The 21932-nt window shown below is 30.7% G+C and overlaps 4 protein-coding genes across 4 annotated transcripts; all 4 read right to left on the bottom strand.

Annotated features, from left to right (window-relative positions):
* Positions 1-1688: 1688 nt before the first annotated feature.
* Positions 1689-2100, bottom strand: LOC126680225 (protein RESPONSE TO LOW SULFUR 2-like). Its single transcript, XM_050375302.2, has one exon. It carries the CDS (start codon positions 2040-2042, stop codon positions 1788-1790), a length of 255 nt encoding a protein of 84 aa, XP_050231259.1. The 5' UTR covers positions 2043-2100; the 3' UTR covers positions 1689-1787.
* A 2744-nt stretch (positions 2101-4844) lies between these two features.
* Positions 4845-7823, bottom strand: LOC126681145 (uncharacterized). The gene is made up of 7 exons (XM_050376559.2): positions 7638-7823; positions 7480-7569; positions 7243-7397; positions 6693-6813; positions 6020-6139; positions 5613-5683; positions 4845-5202 (listed from the first exon to the last, which is right to left on the bottom strand). Exons 1-7 carry the CDS (start codon positions 7743-7745, stop codon positions 4956-4958), a joined length of 912 nt encoding a protein of 303 aa, XP_050232516.1. The 5' UTR covers positions 7746-7823; the 3' UTR covers positions 4845-4955.
* A 3178-nt stretch (positions 7824-11001) lies between these two features.
* LOC126681143 (premnaspirodiene oxygenase-like) lies at positions 11002-13076 on the bottom strand. Its single transcript, XM_050376557.1, has 2 exons — positions 12173-13076; positions 11002-11748 (listed from the first exon to the last, which is right to left on the bottom strand). The coding sequence occupies exons 1-2, from the start codon at positions 13052-13054 to the stop codon at positions 11122-11124; spliced, it is 1509 nt and encodes a 502-aa protein (XP_050232514.1). The 5' UTR covers positions 13055-13076; the 3' UTR covers positions 11002-11121.
* A 4642-nt stretch (positions 13077-17718) lies between these two features.
* On the bottom strand, positions 17719-21702 carry LOC126681140 (ent-kaur-16-ene synthase, chloroplastic-like). The gene is made up of 12 exons (XM_050376553.2): positions 21599-21702; positions 21118-21167; positions 20839-21022; positions 20608-20731; positions 20429-20526; positions 19984-20198; positions 19773-19882; positions 19583-19681; positions 19274-19489; positions 18857-18998; positions 18524-18769; positions 17719-18111 (listed from the first exon to the last, which is right to left on the bottom strand). Exons 1-12 carry the CDS (start codon positions 21660-21662, stop codon positions 17806-17808), a joined length of 1854 nt encoding a protein of 617 aa, XP_050232510.1. The 5' UTR covers positions 21663-21702; the 3' UTR covers positions 17719-17805.
* Between the last annotated feature and the right edge of the window lie 230 nt (positions 21703-21932).

Consider the following 21932-nt stretch of genomic DNA (forward strand, 5'->3'; position numbering starts at 1 on the left):
TCAATATAGCCATTCGGAGAAATTCTTAGGTAGACCGAATCGACCACGTCATTTGTAAATTAAAAAAATAACATTATAACACTTTATTAAAATGATGGCAAAATTGTAATAAATGTGTTTAAATTTTAATAAAAATATTACAATTTTTGCCATCATTTTATTGAGGTGTCATAATATAATTGGTTTAGTATACAGCTCACGTGATAGACTCGGTTTATCTAAAAATTTGTCAGCCGTTATACACGACAACTACAAAAGATTGTAACACTTTGCTTTAATGTTGAATGAGAATTACTCATTTAATTACCCTCAATCCTTTCTTCTTCTTTATGTTTATTCAGGTATTCAATACAATATCAAAACATAATTTGCTCCGTGAGAAATTAATAGTTCCCTATTTTTAACAGTTCTTAATCCTTTATTCTCTCTGTTCCTTTTTAATTGTTCATTTTTGAAGTTTTTTTTTCTAAAATATTTATCCATTACAAATTTCAATGATAAATTGTAAAAGAAATTCATTGTTACCCTTTAGTTGAGTAGAGAGAGTATTTATTAATATGTATACTTTTAGTATATCAACGCATACTTATTTTGTCATATATATAAAATTTCAATGATTTTCTTAATATGCGTGTTTTGTTAAAAATAGAAAATTGAAAGAGAACAAATGGAGGATCATTTAAGAAGAACATATCTACTTCTTTTTCTAGGTTATTGGTACCATATAGCACCATCTTTCCGTATTTTTCTTCTTCGATTTACACATAATTTTATAAATGTAACCATATATGTCAACCTTTTATCATGTGATATACTCCCTCCGTCCCACTTTAGAAGTCTCATTTGACTTTACAAACAGATTAAAAAAACATTAATTATTCTTGTCTTTTTATGTTTTTTCATGTTTTGCCCCTATTAATGATAGTGGAATTTTCCATAGAACTCTTTTAAGATAACTAAAATAAGGGTGAAATGGGGTATTCAATGGAAAAATATTCTAAAAATAGTAATGAGACTTTTTAAATGGGACATCCCAAAATAGAATATGGGACTTCTTAAACGGGACGGAGGGAGTATATAGTTTAAATGTCTTATATGACGTCGTTTTAGTCATTCACACACACGGAAAAAAACATCATCTTTACAAAAAATAAAACATAAAACGCAAATTGGATTATTGGATGAAAAGTTTGGATATGTTAAGATGCGAGGTGAGATATTTTGTAGATTGTACTTAAATCGAGAAAAAGACTAAAGGTGGTTTTATACGGTAACAATAACCTTTTTTTCTTTAATTTTTCTTTTGAATAAGATGTCTTTTGAAATTTCTTAAATTGTATAGTTAAATCATTTAAAGATGGCTAAACCTATTTTGAATCTCTAAACTATGCGACTTTTGATTATTTAGCCAAGTCTTTAAGTTTGCCTTTTTAGTTCCTAAATTTCTGCTTTTTTGCAATTTGATCCTCAAATTTCTACCTTTTCAGCGAATATATCTTAAACTTTTACTTTTTTTCAACAATTAAATCCTTCTCCAATCCCTTAGAAGAACCCAATCAACAAAAAAAAACTTAGGGACTGCAAAACGTAAAATTAAAGATGAGGGACCCGATAGTCAAAAGTCGTTTAGTTTAGAAACCCCAAAATGAATTTAGCAAAACAAATTTAAAACCAAAAAACAAACTAAATATTCCAGAATTTGAATTTGGTTTATTCCAAATTGAAAAGAAAAAGTACAAAATTGCATACTAATACTCAATAATATAATACACAAAATTGGTCCTTAATTATGAAGCAGAGAGCTGAGAAAGCTGATCCATGAGGAAGAGAACCCGAGCGTTATGAGCACGCGCCTGATTAAGAGCTTCAGCTTCAAGCTCACCGAGCTGTGAGCATAGCCTTTCCTCAGCATCCTCCGCAACTCTCAATCTATGCCAAGTTTTCAGCAATTCATTTCTCATTTCTTCTTCTCTTTTTTTGCTTTCTTTTAAAGCTTTTTCTAATTCCTCATTTCTTTTTCTCAACTCTTTCTCCATTGCCATCTCTTTAAATTTTTTTAAATTTTTTTTTTTGCTATTTTTTTTTGTTTTAACAAATTTTAATGAAATTTTGTGGGTTTTTATAGAGGAAATTTTGGATGTCTAGGTTCAATGTATTTGATATTTTACTTAATTTTGAGATTCTAATATTATATGAGGTGCTTGTCCACCTCTCCTTTTTGTTGATTTTTTTAGACTACACTTATTTTTGGCTACATTATCAAATAATACAAACCCCATTATTACTATATATTTTGAATTAAAATAGCATTTGGACCTATCCATTTTTGTCTATAGGTAGGGATATTTTTCCACTCAACCACTTGTAATTACATCTCTCTTTTTGGCTGAAAATGACTTTACATTTTTTTATTAAAGCTCTTTATTTTTTAATATTTTTTAATTATTACTCTATATCACTTCTCTAATTTTACTGCTATATTTCCGCTCAAACCTCGGTAGGTTAGTAGATTTTTAACTATAAAATTAAAAATAAAATCTGTGATATATATATTTGGAATTGTTTTTAGAGAGCATATTTTATAAAATAGAGAGCATCTTGCATATAAAGAGCACATTTTTTAATTTTACTCCAATAGACTCTCTAAATATAAAGTTTTATTCAATGAATATTAATTTATTTAATTATTATATTTACTTTTTTATTATAATTTTTATTTTTATAATTTTTTATATTAAAATAAAATCAAAACACATATTTTTAAAAACAAAAAGATAGTACATATATTTTGAATTTGAAATTTTATTAAAAAGATAAGAAGTAGAGAGTGAATTTGACTCTCTACATGTGGAGAGCCAAACTCACTCTCTTCTTTAAATTTAAATTATGGAGAGTCCATTGGACTTCAAATTTTGCATAAAACTCTCTAAATTAGAGAGTTTGATATATTTAGAGAGTGCATTGGAGATACTCTAATCTTTTATATGTATGTGAAAAATAAATTATAGAAGTTAAAATAAAAACGATATTTTAGAGTAGATGCATAAATCAAATTAAAATCTAAAATGATTAAAAAATAATTACAGTTGTTTGGAATCAAGATGATGTAAAATCAGAGAGTTTAAATAAATACTAAGAGTAGAACAACTGTAAAATATCTGTAAAAAAAGTAAAAAAATATAGAGCAAATTATGGATGTCCAGGTTCAATGTATCGAATATAGTACTCAATTTTAAACTTCTAACTTTAAATTCAGTGCTTGTCCACCTCTCCTTTTTGTTGATGGGTATCTATCCCACTATATTTGATTTTTTTAGAGTATATTTTTCTTGTCTATTATCAAATCAAACAATACCAACTCCATTATTATCATGACTTAATTAAGCATTTGGACCTACTCTTAGTCTATTTATCAAACTCCACCAACTCTATTATTATGATTAAGGTCATTTTGTTTTTCTTTTAAGTTTCACTCCCAATATGAATTGATATATTCTTTTGAGTGTTTTACTCCAATTGATGAAAAAAATTATTCATATAATTTTCTATAACCAAAAAAGAGCAAATTTTACTGTTTTTCAAAGGAATTAACAACCAGCAAGATTGGAAACAAACATGGAGTAATAGCTACAAAAATAATCAAATCAAGATCACATTGATTTTAGCACATTAAACTAGAGAAATGGTAGTAAAAAAAAAAAGATTGACATATTCAAAAGCATTGTTGAAGAAACGGTACACGTTAAGAAATAACTCTTAACCAAATCGATTTAAGTTATAAATAATTACTCCCTCTGTCCCACATTTGATAGACGCTATTTCAAGTTTTTTTGTCCCAAATTTTGAAAAGTAACAGAAAAAAAAAGACAAAAATTACTACTATATTAAATAGGCTTAATTCCTTAAAAAACCCCCACCTTGCATTTTTTTTTCGTTTATACCTTAACCTTGTAAAAACACCATTTGTACCCAATTTTGAGTTTTTATGTTTCATCTCTACCCAAAAGCATTAAATTGTACTCTTTTTATTTGAAAAAGAGTTTAAAACAATCCTTCATTTTTAACTTATATACTAATTAGATATTAATGTTATTAATAGTACAAAAATATCATCTTCTTCAAAAAAATTAAAAATAATCGTAATTTTTTTAATTTTTTTAAAAATATTTCCAATTTTTTTTAATTTTTTTTAAAAATATTTCCGACAAAAACAAAGAAAAAAAATAATTTTTTTTAATTTTTTTATTATTTATAAAATTAATTAATTATTTGGATGTCTTTGATTATTTTTAAAGTTTAAGAATTTATTTGTATTTTTTAAAATAAAAAAAAAGTATGTTTTAAACTCTTTTTCAAATGAAAAAAGTACAATTTAATGCTTTTGGGTAGGGATGAAACATAAAAACCCAAAATTAGGTACAAATGGTGTTTTTACAAGGTCAGGGTATAAACGAAGAAAAAGTACAAGGTGGGGTTTTTTTTAAGAAATTAAGCCTATTAAATAAGAGCAAATGTGGTACTTTTCATAAATTAACTCATTTTGTCTTAATAGAATAAATTTTTTAATAGAGAAATTCTTAGGTTGTCTGAGAAATTCTTAGGTAGACTCGGTCTACCACGTCATCCGTGAACTAAACCAATCATATCATAACACCTCATTAAAATGAGGGTATTCTTGTAATATCATTATTCAAAAGTGTATGCAAATAACAAACAAAATTACAAGAATACCCTCATTTTAATGAGGTGTTATGATATGATAGGTTTAGTTTACGGATGACGTGGTAGACCGAGTCTATATAAGAATTAAACTGTCTTCTAATTTGGGATGGAGGAAGCATAAATTAACTAATAATAGATCACATTAACTAATTAGTAACTTTTTGAAAAAGAAAGAGAAGCATATTTTGAAACATACAATGGGTGGGGAGTAAACATTTAGAAGAAGATTATGATTATGAATCACCTATGGTGGCTTCATCTTCTTCAGGCCTCACAAAGAACTCAATAAAAGCAATTCGGCTCGGTTGCTGATAGCCGGCAGAATCAAAGTGCGGATGTGAAATAGGTTTTCCAACTGAAACCAGATGCTGAACTTTCAAAATTCCACCTCTTCCAATCGTCAACTTGCTTCCCCTGTTGTCTTTAACAACACTGCTGGGAATATTAGAAGTAATTGCTCGGAGGAACTTGTATTTGTATCTGCCAACAAAACCATAGAATTAGCAGTTGAGAAATGGCGACTTTGATGTAATAATCTAAAGGCAAAATGTATTTATCTACTCTCAACTTTAGCCATTTCGTCAAATATATCATGTTTCTAAAATCCTGTCATATAATACCATTATATGTTCAATATATGCCAAATATACTCACAATCAATTTGGAGTTGACGTGGCGCGAAATTATATACGCTACGTCAGACTAATTTTATACACATAAACGTATAGCTCGCACCACATCAGATCCAAAGTGATTGTGTATATATTTAGCAAAGGTTGAAAAAATGATAGATAAATATGGTGGAATATTAAAAACATGGTATATTGGCAAACAAGTTAAAGTTGTGGGTAGATATATACAGTTTGGCTGATTTAAATTGTTACTAATACCTATACGAAACTTGGCGATCACATTGAAATGCAATTAAGAGATCAGTATTTACATAGTACATGAAGTCTATCTGCAGGAAACAAAGGTTTAGCTTGTGGAGTTTCTGAAAGTAGGAGTGTGCAATGACTGAACCGACAAAGTGAGTTTGGTTCAGTTTGACATTATAAAAATTTAAGTTTCTATGATATGGAAATAAAAAAATTCAGTTCAATTTTGGTACAAACTGAACTGAATCGAAAAAATTAACCGAACTGACATATTTTGTTCGGTTGCTATATATATTTTAATTTTTTGTAAATTTGGTTCGGTTCAGTATCAAAACATTCAAAATTACAGTTTGATTCGAACCAAATGCACATTCTAATTAGAGTCTTGCAACAAGAATTTGTTTGTATGCTAAATGCACCTGCAAGTCCCCATGACCTTCACCTCTGAAGGTTACAGATGGGGGTACTGGTTTTAGAGTAATCTGGATGCTGGAGCCTGGCCATTCAAGATCATCGATAGTCTCCTTCAAGGCTGCCGACTGCATTTCAAGAATAACAATGACAAGTATCAACATGAACACAAATTTTCCATCAAGCATAGAGCATAGATAAAACACGTCCATAATTAATGCATTTAACAAAACTTTAAGATCTTATTTCAAGAATGTAGAAAGATGAAACAATAACTCATGTGAATTTGTAAGTTTGAGAATCACACTGGCTAAGGAAACTACATTGAAATGTGAGCCAGGTACAATCGAATAGTGTGCTAGGCAATTGGCGAAAGTACTCATTAATTTTGCATAGGGGAAGAGATAACATTCACATATGCATTCTGACCTCATACCATATAAATAAGTATTACTCTGGAAAGTCATATGGAAATGCAAAAGCCAGTAAGCTCTTGATACGAAGAACGTATAATAAAATATATTCGTGAATACGTATTATATGAGCAAACAATAATGTACAATATACTAAATTAACAGATAACCTATGCAAGCAAAATGTTCATGTTTTGTAAATTAAGAGACTTGAGGACAAAAGAAAGGACCAAACTCCAACTGGTGCTTCTCTTACATGCAAATGTACCTTAACAGTAAAACTTAGTGGCGTACTTCCCGCCGGTTCAAAGTTGTAGTCCCATGACATTGTATCAGGAATTCTTGTCCTAATTTCCGCATATATACATGCATCCAGGGCATCAACAGACCTTAACAATTGACAGTTAGTTGCATGATTACAGACAACAAAAACTAAATAGAGGAATCAATGAAATTATAGAGATGTTGTTGTCCCACTAATGGGCCTCTTCAAAAAAAGCATCACAAAACAAAAAGACATCCGAATTTCATTCACATTATAAATCTCAAATCCTAAAATGATAAACCCTTCTCATTGGCAGATTTCGTAAACGCTATTTATACACACAGAAAAAGAAATAGAAGCACAAAGGAAAAGCATAAGTATTATATAAGAAAATTTCGTTTTAGAATTAGCATTTCTTACATTAAGATATCTATCTGAATCCTCTTCATTATATCCTTACAATAAATCTAATTCAGCAACCAATTCAACCAACAATGACTAGTTATAAACAGTCAAACACTAACAAAAATCAAGCATAATATTAGTATCATACTTGATAAGAAGCTGCATATCAGGTCCAGGATATCGAATTTCGATTGCCGACGAATTCCCCGGAACTGAAAATGTGTTCAAGCAATCAACAAACAGCCCCAAGCTCAGACCAAATCTAGGTCTCCCTTCCGCATGAAACTGGTATCGAGTAAAAAGCTGTATATATACACACAAATCACATCAAATCAGTAAATTAAACCCTAAGACTAAGAGAATCATAATTTTATTCAGTACACACCTCTTTTTGAAGATAAACTTTGGCTTGAAGACAACCGGTTTCTTCAACTATTAAAACGACGCCATGCTCCGATAGTTCTACCACTGCGTCCTGATTGAAACAACAGTGGTTAATTTACATATTTAATTAGGGGTATATAATGATGGAAGTGAAGAGACCTGGTGGCGTTTCCATCGGACGGCTGAGAGAGCATCGACTATGCCTTGGACGTTGTCCAGCTGACACACCAGATCGGCGGTGTCTGGTTCGATCGGCGATGAGCTCATTTCTTCTTACTTTTTTCCCGCCAACAAGAACCGTTTTCTGAGAACTGCAAATTCAGCTATCTTTCCAATTTGGGCCCGCACTTAATTTGGAGAATGGACCCATGGCCACAGATAGCCATAGGCCCGTTAGAATCGGGAACCAGACAGAAACGATCCGGTCAAAATCGGTTGGAAACCGGTTAAAAATTTGAAATAAAATCGAAAGGAGGCCGATTTTAGATCAATTCAACATTTTTTAGCATTTATATATACTAATGTCGCTTTACGTGTTTCACACGTGACTCGTAGTGTGACTCGTCAAATTATCAAATAAAATTTAAAATAATAGTTAATTTGAAATAGTTTATCTTATTAAATACTTTAAAGAGAATATCAAAAAAATACCACAAAAATAGCTCAACATTTCATACATTGTCACCTAACTCTATTATTTATCATTCCTACCAAAAAAACACAAAAGTTTACAACAAACACCATTCCATTAAAAAAGTGACACATGGCAAACATGACACTATTTTAATAAAAGAGAATAAAAACAGCTAGCATATGTGATTTGTGTGTCAGAGCGCGTCAGCGCGCGTCATAGCGCGTCAGCACGTCAGAGCGTCAGCCTACAACACGCAAGCATCAACAAATTAAAGACACAGTTTTGTAATATCATCTGATACATCTCCGATACATCTCTGAGATGTTCTTGCTACATTCTCCAAAAAAATAAAATTGATAGTTATTTATTTATTTTTTTAAAATATATTTTGATTATATATCATATTTTATTATTCATGTATATTTATAAATATAAAAAAATCCACAAAATTATTCAAAGTAATATTTATAAATATTAGAAAGTTGGTTTAATTAACTACAATAAATAATTATGTATCAATGATGTATCAAACAAATATATACAGTGTATAAATTTAATAAAAATGTATCTATCATGTATCTATTTAAATACATTTAAAAATATATCTATCGTGTATAAATTATGTGTCAGTGATTTCTCTATTAAATACATTTAAAAAAAATGTGTCTATTATGTTTATATTTTTTTTATACAATTCGACGGTGATTTATTTGAATATATCAGATATGTATCCACTCTACAAATAATACTCCAACAATGGCAGTCCTTGAAACTATAGAACTTGACAAATCAAAAATGTATTAGCAATGTATTAAATATTTATCGGAGATGTATCAAATTATATGTTGATAATTTTTCAATTTTCAATGTAATTTGACAATAGTCTTTTTAAAACACGTATAAATTATGTATCTGGTATCACATATGTATCCGAGATGTATCAAATATTTATCGAATATTTTGTATTTCTACTCATTTTTTTCCCTTTCTTCCACCTTGAACTTCCGGTCAAACCATGAAACCGAGCTGATCAAATATAAGTAAAACAATAAATATAATAATACTAATTAAAATGAACTAATGAGTTCATTTTAATTAGTATTGTTACATATATGTTAAAATATGAAAATGAACCAATCAAATTAGTCAGTTAGTTCAATTAATGTATCAAATTTGTATCTATCATGTATAAATTGTGTATTAAAAATATATTAAAAATATATTCGAATTAATGTATCAAATATGTATCTATCATGTATAAATTGTGTATCATATATGTAGCGGAAATATATTCGAATTACAATTAAATGTAGTCGATTAAAATTCAACAAGCAATAGAAAATAACAGTAGCAACAATAACATATCCGAAAATGCACTATCTAAAATTCAAAGATTAAAAATTTAAATTCAATTCATTAAAAATTAAATTAGAGATGTATCAAAAATGTATCGCAGATGTATCAAAAATGTATCTGCTCTATTAATAAATGTTCTCTATTTCTAAAAAAACCTATCTAATAGGTTCAACTCCGCTGTGCTTACCAATCCGGTCACGAACCAGTCACAACAGTTGATATTATAGTTTTAACAATTGATATCAATATTACAACAATAGTAAAATGTGAATTGTGAAAAATATTTACGGGTCAACTAATTGTTGTAAAAACTATAATATTTTAAAAAGTAAATAAAAATTATTTTCAAAAAATATTAAGCGTCAAATAAAATTACGACTTATCAACTAGTCAGCCAACTCGCATGGTGGTCTTCTCGCCCACTCACAAAATTGAGTACCCTTTAAATCCAAACCAACTTAAAACCAATGTTGTTAAAATCAAACCGGACTGGTCGATCGAACCGGATTAATTGGAAACCGGTCATTTGTTCGGTCCGGTTTACTATCAAAGCCAAATTGTCTAAAAATTGGTCAAAAACTGGATTAAACCGAAAAAATCCGGTTTCTGGACGAAACCGGACAAATTTGGTTTTTAGAAAAAATGTTCAAAATTTCATTTATTTGTCTAAGAGAATATTTGTGAGGTCCATCATACATGTGTCAATCTCTCATGTATTATTATTTTCTCTTTCTTACACAACCACTTACTTTTTTTCTCTTTCATACATCACAAACTTTTCTCTTTCTTATATTAATATATTTTTTCTTTCTCATATAAATTCTTCTTTTTCTCAACATACATTAATTTTTCTATATATTTTAAAATACCTATTAATTTCACTTAAACAAATTTATAAATTATTTTTTACTTAAATATATTTCATTTTTCTAGTTATTAATTTTGTCTATCTAATTTAACAATTATTATTTACGAAAATTTTAAAAAATTATGATTTTTGTTCTTGTACAATATATTTTATTCTATATACACCTAAATGTTGATCAATTATAATTGTATTTCACATATTTAGTAATTAATTTTATTTAAATGTACCATCAAATTTTTTATTTGTAAACTTTGGTTATACAATTCTAATTTAATTACAGTTATTATTAAAATGAAAATTTTATTTTTTTCTCAATTAGATTAATTGTTCTATAAATTTTTATATATTGATCATTTAAAATTATTTTTTATATAATAAAATTTTAAAAAATTATTTAAATATTTTATCATATTTGTTATTTGTAATATATGTATTTATAATTTATATTAATTATAATTAAAAAAATTGGTTGAACCTGATTGAACTGGTCGAACCATAAACGCCTGATGAAGCCGGTTCGATCTCCGGTCCGCAGGTTTTAAAAACATTGCTTAGGAACATAATATACTCACTTAACTTATAAGCTTCCACAAGCAATGTGGGATTCCTTGAAAGCATAGAAGACACTTTTCTATTATTTTTAATAATTCATTAAAAATCCAACACATTAAAATAACAAATTAGCACGAAACAACAAATTTTAAAGACAAGGAGCAGATCATAACAAACTCTTGAACACGCATGTATTTAGAACAGCATTTTGTAGTTCAAGTAATGGTAACTGACTACATGTTTTGATTAGTAGGAGAGTATGGAATGGGAACTAAATATAGATCATATTTTCTTTTAGTTGCAGTGAGAAACACCTCTGTCATATCCAGTTCTTCTTTCTTCATACCATGGGGAAGCTCCCAATCAAAGTTGAAGAGTAACTGTGCGAGTGCAAGTTCCACATTCGCCATGGCGAATGATATACCGGGACATATCCTTCTTCCACCGCCGAATGGCAAATATTCGAAATTGTTTCCTTTGTAGTCAATTAGACCTTCCTCAAATCTCTCTGGTATAAAATTTTCAGGTTCGATCCAATAATTAGGATCTCTTCCGAGTGCCCATACATTCACAAAGAGTCTGGTCATTGCGGGAATATCGTATCCATTGATTTGGCATTCATTGCTAGCTTCTCGCGGAGGTACTAATGCAGCCGGAGGGTGTATTCTTAATGTCTCTTTAATAACAAGCTTTAAATACTTTAATTTTTCAATGCCTAATTCATCAACAATTCGTTTCTCTTTAAAAACATGTCTAACCTCTGCTTGTGCTTTCTGCATGGCCTTCGGGTTCTTAATCAATTCCGACATCACCCATCCTAAAGTTAAAGCTGATGAATCAATCCCTCCGAGGAACATGTCCTGTAGAAATACATTTATTTAAATATCTAAGTAAGTAGTATAGGTTTAAAAAATTGCGGATACCCAATTATATACTTATGACAAAATGGTTACTAAACGTTTCATTTGTAAAATTTTAATAATATGCAACTAAACAAGCTCATTTTTGATCAGTTTCATTTTAGCTTTGTCATATCATCTTACATAGCAGGATTAAAACGACAATCACTTAATAACCAAATGGCATGCCACCAAAGCGAAAATCGATCTAAAATGAGGAGTAGCCTATTATTTCTAAAAGAAACATTAATTGGATTATTAAAATGTTACAAATGAAACGTCGCTAAGTGTTTTGTTAAAAGTCTATGGTTGGTACCGCATATTCTTTAATATATTTGTATAACTTGATGAGCAAGAAACAATAAAAAGCGTATAGTTTAGTTACCAGTATAACAGCTTTGATACTGTCGGTTGTTAAAGGAAGTTCAAGATTTCCTTGCTCTTGAAGATTTAACAGAACATGGACGATATCTTCATCCTCCATTTTAATCTTGGACACGGCCCTCGAAAACCTATGAGCATTGATTATGTTTTCAAGCACAACATCAACTTTTTTGTGCAATTTCGTGAGTCTATAGCGAATTCCAGTAATGATACGGAGAAATTTGATAGAGGGGAAGAGGTCAGCGATGTTAAAGCCGACCATCATCTCCGTAACTTTTGCAGCCAGCGGAATGAATTGTTCTTGATCGACGGTGCAATATTTTCCAAACGCTGCTCTTGTAATGAGCGTGGATGACAATAAATTTAGCATTTGTGTAAGATTGATAGTAGTACCAGCGTTGGAAGAAATATTAGCGATGAGATTCGATACTGCTTCTTCTCGGATTGGTCGGAACAATTGCACACGTTTAGCACTAAGCAGCTCTAAGATGCAAATTTTCCGCATTTGCCTCCAGTGATCACCGTAGCGTGCAAAACCAATATCTAAACCCTTATAAAATATAATGTCCGAGACGATAAGGATAGGCCTTTGCGCAAAGATGGTGTCATGCGTTTTCATCACTTGTTTTGCCGTTTCAGGTGAAGAAATTACAACAGTCGGAACTTGTCCGATATTAAGCTGCATAACAGGACCGTATTTCTTCGCCAAGGCCCCGAGTTTATGATGGGGTAGTCCACCGATTAACTGGTGCAGATTTCCGATAATCGGGAGCTTCCATGGTCCGGGGGGTAGATTTAGAGATTTGCTGCTTTTAAATTTCTTCCATAGTGCCCTCAGGATGAACAACACAGAAATCAAAATTAATTGTGGAATTGGCAACATTGTTTGATAGCTAACAAATGAAAAATATGAATAAAGATAGATAATTGCTGAATGACACATGCCTTGTATATAAAGTATAAACATCTTCTTTCGATAAATTATTACGCCAACTTGGTCGCATTTGAAGACTTAACCAATCACATTAGGACACGTAATTTTTGTTGTCCAATGTCAATCATTAAATTATGTTAATACACATTAGTCAAATATAGAAATATATCAGCTATATAAATATGACCAATTAAGAAAAATTACTTCTTTCTTAATTTAAGAAATTAAAATTTCTTTATAAAACTTAATAGAATAGTTACCAAAACGGTGAACCCTTGAAAGTTATATGATTCGTACGATACAGCGGAATATATACATATTGTTGTGCTTAAATAATTATTTCATGAAAATGTGTTATTGAAGTTGATAATCATATTGTAAAATTTGTTATTGCCTGATTAGCCAATTATATTTTGGTAATGAGTTGTTATTCAGGATTCACAATTTTGGTAATAACTCTGTTTAGGTTTTATAAGGGAAAAATATGGTCATATAGTTTGTTTGGTAAAATTTGATTTTCCTTTATTGGTCATATATATAATTTATTTTTCTATACTTTTTTAATCTTTATAAATATTTTATATTGAAAAATATAATTATATATGGACAAATACAATTATGTGTCATATTTTATTAGTTTAATCTTTAAGGCTATGTTTGGTTTATGGAATAAGTCCGAAATAGAATAGCTATTCTATTCCGTATTGAATAGTTATTCTTCATTTTGGTTAATGGTATAATAACTACATGAAATTGCTATTACATGATTTTTGGAAATAACTACTTCTTTTAAAAATTAAAGAACAGCTATTCCATTTCTCATGGAATAGCTACTCTATTCCATTCCACGAACCAAATATGGCATAATGATGTGTTAGACTAGATCTATATAATAATGGCACAACTCATTTTTAAATCCTTGTACTTTACATTTTTATTTATTTATTCTTATTCAATTTTGGTCATTTACTTGGTCCTTCTATGACTGTTTTTTCCAATTAATTTATCCTTGGATGGACGGAGAACAGAGAGTGACTCTCAATCTATCTGTTAACTAACAGATCTATAATATAAATAATGACAAAATAGGAATGAAAGTTACGTCATTCTTGGTCCTTTAATCACTGACGTTCCTAGCCTTCATTTTCGGCCAGCAAAACCCCCTGAGTTTCGGTTTGACGATCAAGTAAACTTCTTTCGTCCAAATTTTAGATAACACCGTTAATTCTGATGACGTGGCACCTATAAAAATTAAAAGAAATAGAAATCACATTCCACGCCAGCTGACAAAGTACCCTAAAAATCTTAAATGCCCAAAATACCCTTATATCCCTAAAATTTAAAATTAAAAACCGGCTTTGTTAACCCTCATCGTCAGCCACACAACCCTACCGCCGGCCGCCTCCGCCAACGCTTATGCCACCATCTGTACTTGCTCGCCTCCATGGAGAACCCTTCTAATTCTCCAAAGTGACGAGTGATGAGCAAATCCTTTGCATGGAGAACCCATTTGGGTTCTCCATGGTGACAAGATCTGTTTGTCTTCAAGAAAAACTCAGATCGTTCTGTTTGTGTTCACTGGCTTTTATAGTGGCAATATGTTTTAGGTGGCTTGAGGGGGGCAACATTGGCATGGCTTAGGGGTGGTTTGGGTTAGAGGAGATGGAAATTAGGTAAATAGTTTGAGTATTATTTTTAGTTTTTAAGGGGTATTTTGACCAATGTGTATGTTTAGGGTATTTTAATGACGTGTCAAATGATGCAGATTGAGTTATAATTTTTTTAAGATGCCACACCAGCGTCTGTTAACGTCGTCAGTCTAAAAATGGACGGAATGCGTTTAATTAATTGTCAAACCGAAGCTCATTAGGTATATAGGCCACAAATAAAGTTGATGGGCGTCACTCATAAAAGACTATGAGTGGAGCGGGGTCGGGGGCTGTTCGCCCAGACATATGGCTGATTTTGGATCTGGTTAGATTTTCAAAATAATGGAGTCGCCACCTAGTTAAGCTAGGAAATGCCTTTTCTACCAACTGTGTAGATCTCTCACGCTCATGGGTGAGACCATCTTGCATCGGACCAAAAGACCAGGTTCGTGAACACTACCAAAACTCTTCTACTTGCCTTATCAAACACTTCATATATTTACGTGGCATATCCGGTTATCTCATCTTAACACTCATACAGTCCATATGATATTGTACTGGAAAATTAAACAAGTCTGGAAAGCAATAAACATGTAAGACGCGCATATGATTCGATCTGGACTGGCATGTGAGACATATAGCACGTACTCATAAACAAGCATATAATCCTGGTGGTTTCTATCATGTAGTAGACACTGGTAAGTCTTATTTTGCATGCACAAAGCCTAAATTGTTGTATAAGTGAAGTTGATTTGATTAAGTCATCTTGAATGCCTATATAACTACTAATTACATTAATTTCATGGCGATCATATGATTTCCATATGATTTGTTGGATTTGCTGGATTTAACTAAGTTAACGTGGTTAGATTCATTAGCCTATTAATATTGGATTTGGACATGCTTGGAAAAGAAGTAAGCATTGCAATCATACACACGTACAGTTGATATACATACAAGGTTAAAGATACTTTTAAACCTTGTACACATAGAGTGTTTGGCAGTCTGTGCAATCAAAATTTGGACTTGGTCAGAACACAGATGTTCTTCCTTTTGTCGATACAGACCCACCGGTTTAAACTCGGGTCGATTTCAAGTTCAAACGAACCCGAAATAGCTTCTGAAATATTTTGGTCTTGGCGGGCTTCGAGGCCTGGTTGGAATGGCATGTTAAAAATTTGGGTTTCTGGACCCGAAATAATTAGGATTGACCCATTACAACATAAAAACAAATCCTACAACTAATTACATGTTTATGGCCTCAAACGAGGCCCAATTTAGAGTTCAAATAAACCCGAAAACACAAAAATGCGTTTGGAATGCATTTAGAATATCTGAGAGCGTTTTGGAATAAAGAATAGGGAAGAAGTGGCGCCGCTGTAAGTGGCGGCGTTGCCACTATGGGGTGGCGTTGGCGCCATGGTGAGGTGGTGGCAGTGCCGTCGTGGCTAGGTCGAGGGCAGTTCTTCGGTAGGTTCGGTTTTCATGCTAAAACACTAAAAAACAATCAAAACTCATAAGGAAACATTCTGGAAGGTTTTAAAATTGAAACACAATTTCTAGAATAGAATTAAAAACCCTAAATCCATGTTTCTAAGCTGGTTTATGGAAATCATGGCAAAATAACTAAGAACATGGTAATCATGGCAATTTAAGCTACAATTATGCATTATAAACATCAAAATTAAACAGTTTCAACATGTGATGATTAAAACATATAAAAACAGCCTATAAACATGTTTATAAGTCAACTTCATGAAAATCATGTGAAAAACTTAAAAACACAACAGTTATGGCAAGAACATAGTTTAAGGCAATTTCAGGGAAAAACACCCTAAACATGCAATCTAAGAAATCAAATTTAATAGTTATAAACTATTCATAGAAAAAATTGATGGAAAGAAGAATTGAGTTCTCATAAGTACCGTTCTAGGTCCTCGGCTCGTTTTCAGGCGATCTGGATGTGGAATCCAGCTTAGTATTGATGTGCAGCAAAGCTTTCTTGACTGAATGAAGCGTCTCTAGCTTGTTTGATCGATTGGTGCATGTATGTGTGTGAGATGGGGGAGGGGGGGTTCGACTAGGTATTTATAGGGTTTGGTGTTTCCTTTGGTGATTAACTTTGTCGACCATTAGCTAGGCTAATTAAGGGTCTAATTTGGTGTTCTTGGAAGTCTTGTTAATTTATCATACATATATAAAGACTGTTTTAAATTCCAGAATTTTGCGGTAGTCTTAGTGTCTTAACTTTGTAAAATTATGAATAGACGATGAATACATTGTTGAGCTATGAACGAATAAAGAAATAGATGTTAAAATCTCCAACGTTTGGCGAGGAAACACATGAATGATTATGTTTGATGTTAAGTGTGAATGGTGATAAGGCTTGCTACGAGTTTTAAAACTACCACTCTTATTTCCTAACGTCGCTCGCAGGCTGTGAAATTAAGTCGTGGCAATAAATGTGTGATATATTTTCTTACAATGAATGTATGATTACATAATTTAAATGTTTTTTGATATGTCATGTTTATTTAGTGTTGCTCGCAATCTGTGAAATTAAGTCGTGGCAATAAACGTGTGATATATTTCCTTACAATGAATGTATGATTACATAATTTAAATGTTTTTTGATATGTCATGTTTATTTAATTAGTATATGATCTCCATTTAATAAAATTAAAAAGTAAATACATAAATTATGAATATTGGTGTCGAACATCAATATATGGTTGCTGTGATTAGTAATATTTTATAATATATCCAAATTTAGGGAGGTGTCGATCTCACCGAATGGCGACTCCAATCTTCATTATAATCTTCAATGATTAGTTATGTAATGTCAAATCGTAATTGATTAAAGTGGCGTAGTCGCTAACATTTTAAGTGCACAACAAACCTTGTCGCTTACAATCACTAAGTCCAAAGAATATTACTTTATAATAAATGGTGCAAGAAGTAAAATAAAGTTGAACTTGAAAATAAATATTATTTATCTTGAAAGTTAAAACACATTTTCCTCAAATCTCTTGCTAAATCAGTAGTAATAGATTAAGGAAAAGAAATTGGGTTCCATAATACAATTTTTGCATCATTGGCCATTTCATTTTTGGGATTTGAGTAACCATCATTGTCCATATAAAAATAGTGCATTACATTGCCAGATTTCCAAAAGAAATCCCTGAAAGGTTTTGGAAGTGAATTCTCCTCCTTTTGCACTGCAAGTCGTAGCAATTTTTTTCTATACCTCTCAATGTCTCTTTTTGTTGCTTCAATAGCTTCTTCTTCTGTCATGCTCCCTTGACTATGAAGTACACGCAGTGATACACTATTGTATTTTCCTTGTTCACGTTCTCTCTGTGAATTTGCATGCATCAAAATTTATATGTATTAGACCATAAAATTAAAAGTAAAAACAATAAAAATGTGAAAAGACTTATTCGTATCAAATCGTTATCTTATATTTTGATTTGGTATTTTAACTCCTCTAAATCTATTATAAAAAATATAGTTTTTTGTTTTAGGTGATTGGCGCTCACCACTTTCCACATCTAACATGATAAACAAATGAAGCATATTATTAAAATATATTGCCACATTATTTTTCATGTGAAACACCATATTTGTCGCCATTTGATATAGAGCCTTATAACATTCTTAATACCACTTTAATATAAATTCAAGATTTTCTACCAAATAAAAATATATAAAATATTTTATACCATTAGGAATCTAAACCTGCAAATATATGAGAGTGATTTCTTGGTACCTTAAAAGATTTGAGATCATTGAGAAGTCGTCCAACCAGGCTGACATGCTTAAATAGATCATATATTTGTGGCCCTGCCATTACTTCGTCAGGTAATGTTATCCCAAGAAAATAAGTTGTTATGTGACAGATTGGTCCCAATGCAAAAGAAATGTATGCATTTTCCATATATTCATCTAGTGATGGGGTTGCATTCTCTCCTGCCCACTCAGCTTCTTTCATCATAGACTTGAGCAATTCATGCCACTACAACATGAATAATGTCAGCATTGTTGTATGCTAGATAAAAAGGGAAATTTTACAAACATAAAATGTTGCATGCACAACTCTTACTATTTTAACCAAGTGATGCTCAACACTTCTTCCGTGATGTTTGAATGCAATGGCGTCAAGCTCATTAATCATGCCTTCAAGTGCTGAAAATATTATCTCAACTTGTTCGGAGCAATATCCAATCGTCGAAGTTTCTCCCCACCTATAAGTGAGTATTTTATATAACCTTAATTAGAAATAGAGTTAATCTAACAGTTATAGCACAAAAAACCAAAGTCCAAAACAAAAAAACTATGGAAGGAATTTTTTTTTATAATACTAAATTATAAATTTAGAGTTTTAAAGTTTTAGAGTGCTAAAAGCATTTTCAAAAATAGAACGATACATCGATACAAAAGACTTGAACAGTTTGGGTGCAATATAATAATACCAGTAACTAAATAAATTAGAAAGAAATTAGATGGAAAAAAAAAGTACCGTTCGACTAACTGAACTAAGTTTTCCAATTCTTCTTTGGAACCAGCAACATCAAAGAAGTCATCAATAACAGTAGCTAGAACACAATTTTTGGTAATGGAGAGTCGAGCATCTGCCAATTCAGGAGGAACAAGGACTGCAGTGTTGGGGTAGTAACAATAAAGCAGCATAACCCTTGCAAATTTTAATTCATCAAATCTGCAAATTTTAACCCACCTGCACATATATATATACATGTATTAATAAATATATTCTGAATTTTCTTCTCTCTTTTCATAATGAAATTTTCATGAACATTTAAGCACGTACTCTTCAAGATCTTTGTATTCTTTTCGATATAACGACTGGCACATATTATACTGTTGAATTGCCAACGCTAGTAATTCACTGTTATTATCATTAAGACCGCTAAGGATGTCCAAGAAGTACAACCATGTCAGATTAATATTCATCAACATGAGATTTGGAATTTAATTACAAATCAAAAAAATTTACTTACATGTAATATGTCTTCAGAAGTTTAGCACTATTTGCTTTTTGTTGCTCTATTTCCCACCTCGTCTCAAGAAAATCTAAACTGTCGTAACGATAATTTAAAGCATGACCAACCTGTGTAATTTCATAATGCAATTGTAGTAAAAACATTAGAACCGAATTACAACAAAAATATAAGTTACCAATTAAACTCCAATAACATATATTATATGTACCTCTTCACGTAACTGAGAATCTTTAATGGCACCGATTAGTAGTTGTTGTTTCAAGAAAGAACTTGTCCAAGCTTCTAACTTCTCAAGAACAGGTTCATTTTCGTATATCGTTAACTTTGAGGCTTTGAACAATTCCAAAATTGTGTTTATGCTTTTGAATTGTGGACTCACTGAATTGAAGAAATGTTCTTCTTCTGATAATTGTGCTAGCACATCTACAAGAAAGATCATTTTCAACACTCGTGCCTTATTATGTTTGATATATCCATGACTTTCACCATATTTACAGATGTATCATTTAAAAAATAGACAATTTGGTTTTAAATTTTGCAGATTCTAACGCTTATATCCAAACTTCAATTCAATTAAAATTATGGAGTTTTTCTTTCTTGGAAAATCAAATTATATTTATAAGAAAATAAAAGAAGCAATTTTAAGTACATACCAGAAGAAACGTTGTATCCATTTAATCGTAGTAGACGAAATCCCAAAGCACAACAATTGACGTCTAAATATATCTCTTCGTCTTCTTGCATCCATAATCTACAGAACAAATATGTACATTTATATGTTTTACCTATACATTAATTGTCCGAGAGCTTCAAAAAAAATATAACTAATTACCTGTGTATATAATTCAAAGTATTATCTATTTCTTTTCTCGAATATCTATCATCAATTCCTAACTTCTGCAGATTGTCTACTGCACAAAGCTGGCTATAGACCTTCAGTGGATAAACCGTGGAAACTGAAAATTGACAACATAGAAATTAATTATTGAAGATAGATGAATTATTGCATTGTGACCGTAAATTAAATTATGTAACGATTATAACAAACGTATATATTTTTTACTTGCACTGTCGGAATTCAGATTCCCGATTCCCATATCCCATTCCAAGCATTCTGGAAACATAGGCTTCTCCTTTGATTCTTTAGAAGGGATCATAGCCACAGATGCAGTATCATAAGATGAAACTGATAGTTTAGTTTTCTCAAATAACTTGCTTCTTCGGGTTATTGTTTTTTCTACTTCATCCTGATTAATTAAAAATTATGTGAATTAGATACTAACAAAAAATTTATTTGAAAATTTCTATAATATAATTATAACTTTATAATTTTAAAACTTACCGAAGAAATTGTATCGACTATCCGAAGTCGTGGAAGCTTATAAGATATTTCTGCTCATAAGAAAATTCCAAACATGAAATAGGAATTATTTACATTTTCAATATGATATTTAGAAGAAATATATTACACACACTGTGTTTATCATTTATGCTATAAAGGGTGCAAGTAAGATTAAATATTACAACCAACCTGAACTTTTTTGAATCAAATATTTTGCATTTTCAATTAAATTAGTTAAAATTTTACAAAAAAAAAACTAATTAACCAAGTATGCTCGAATACTTTAAACTTAAAAGAATATAATATTAACCAAACCGAATGAATGATTATGTGTACCATTAATTTGGTTAAAATAAAAGATATTTATGAGAACTAAATTTTAAAATCAGTTGATCTGATTAACCCATATTTTTGTAACATAGAGTCGAGATTAAACTGAAATTTCACTTATTAGTATAAATAATTGAAGATAATAACTTACGTGATAATGGGGATATTTTTGGTTCTCTCGCAAGTGTACAAATATTTCTGGTGAGAAGCGCCATGATAGAAAAAAAAAAAGAACAAAATTGGTTGCAATGAGATATGAAGAGAGAGTGAGAGTTGAAGAAATAAAATGTGCAGATTAAACTTATATATATAGTTTATAGGATCGAATAATTAAATATTATATACCTACGTTGAGTACACACTTTGTGACTAAGCTTCGATAATACTTATGAAACAAACAAAAAACGTGATTGCACTCAATTAAAAAATTCATAGAAAACTTTATCACATTACCGCATCTATTGTTTTACCAACGTGTTTCTTTG

Source organism: Mercurialis annua, linkage group LG5, assembly GCF_937616625.2.
Source record: "Mercurialis annua linkage group LG5, ddMerAnnu1.2, whole genome shotgun sequence".
Classification (NCBI taxonomy): Eukaryota; Viridiplantae; Streptophyta; class Magnoliopsida; order Malpighiales; family Euphorbiaceae; genus Mercurialis; species Mercurialis annua.

Excerpts from the sequence above, each read along its gene's own strand:
- LOC126680225 (XM_050375302.2), bottom strand. The coding sequence starts at position 2,042 with ATGGCAATGGAGAAAGAGTTGAGAAAAAGAAATGAGGAATTAGAAAAA.
- LOC126681145 (XM_050376559.2), bottom strand. The coding sequence starts at position 7,745 with ATGAGCTCATCGCCGATCGAACCAGACACCGCCGATCTGGTGTGTCAG. Across the intron at positions 7,570-7,637 it reads TCCGATGGAAACGCCACCAG|GACGCAGTGGTAGAACTATC; the intron begins GTCTCTTCACTT and ends TGTTTCAATCAG. Across the intron at positions 6,140-6,692 it reads CACTAAGTTTTACTGTTAAG|TCGGCAGCCTTGAAGGAGAC; the intron begins GTACATTTGCAT and ends CTTGAAATGCAG.
- LOC126681143 (XM_050376557.1), bottom strand. The coding sequence starts at position 13,054 with ATGTTGCCAATTCCACAATTAATTTTGATTTCTGTGTTGTTCATCCTG. Across the intron at positions 11,749-12,172 it reads GTATCAAAGCTGTTATACTG|GACATGTTCCTCGGAGGGAT; the intron begins GTAACTAAACTA and ends GTATTTCTACAG.
- LOC126681140 (XM_050376553.2), bottom strand. The coding sequence starts at position 21,662 with ATGGCGCTTCTCACCAGAAATATTTGTACACTTGCGAGAGAACCAAAA. Across the intron at positions 20,732-20,838 it reads TCTGAATTCCGACAGTGCAA|TTTCCACGGTTTATCCACTG; the intron begins GTAAAAAATATA and ends GTCAATTTTCAG. Across the intron at positions 18,770-18,856 it reads AGCATCACTTGGTTAAAATA|TGGCATGAATTGCTCAAGTC; the intron begins GTAAGAGTTGTG and ends TTCATGTTGTAG.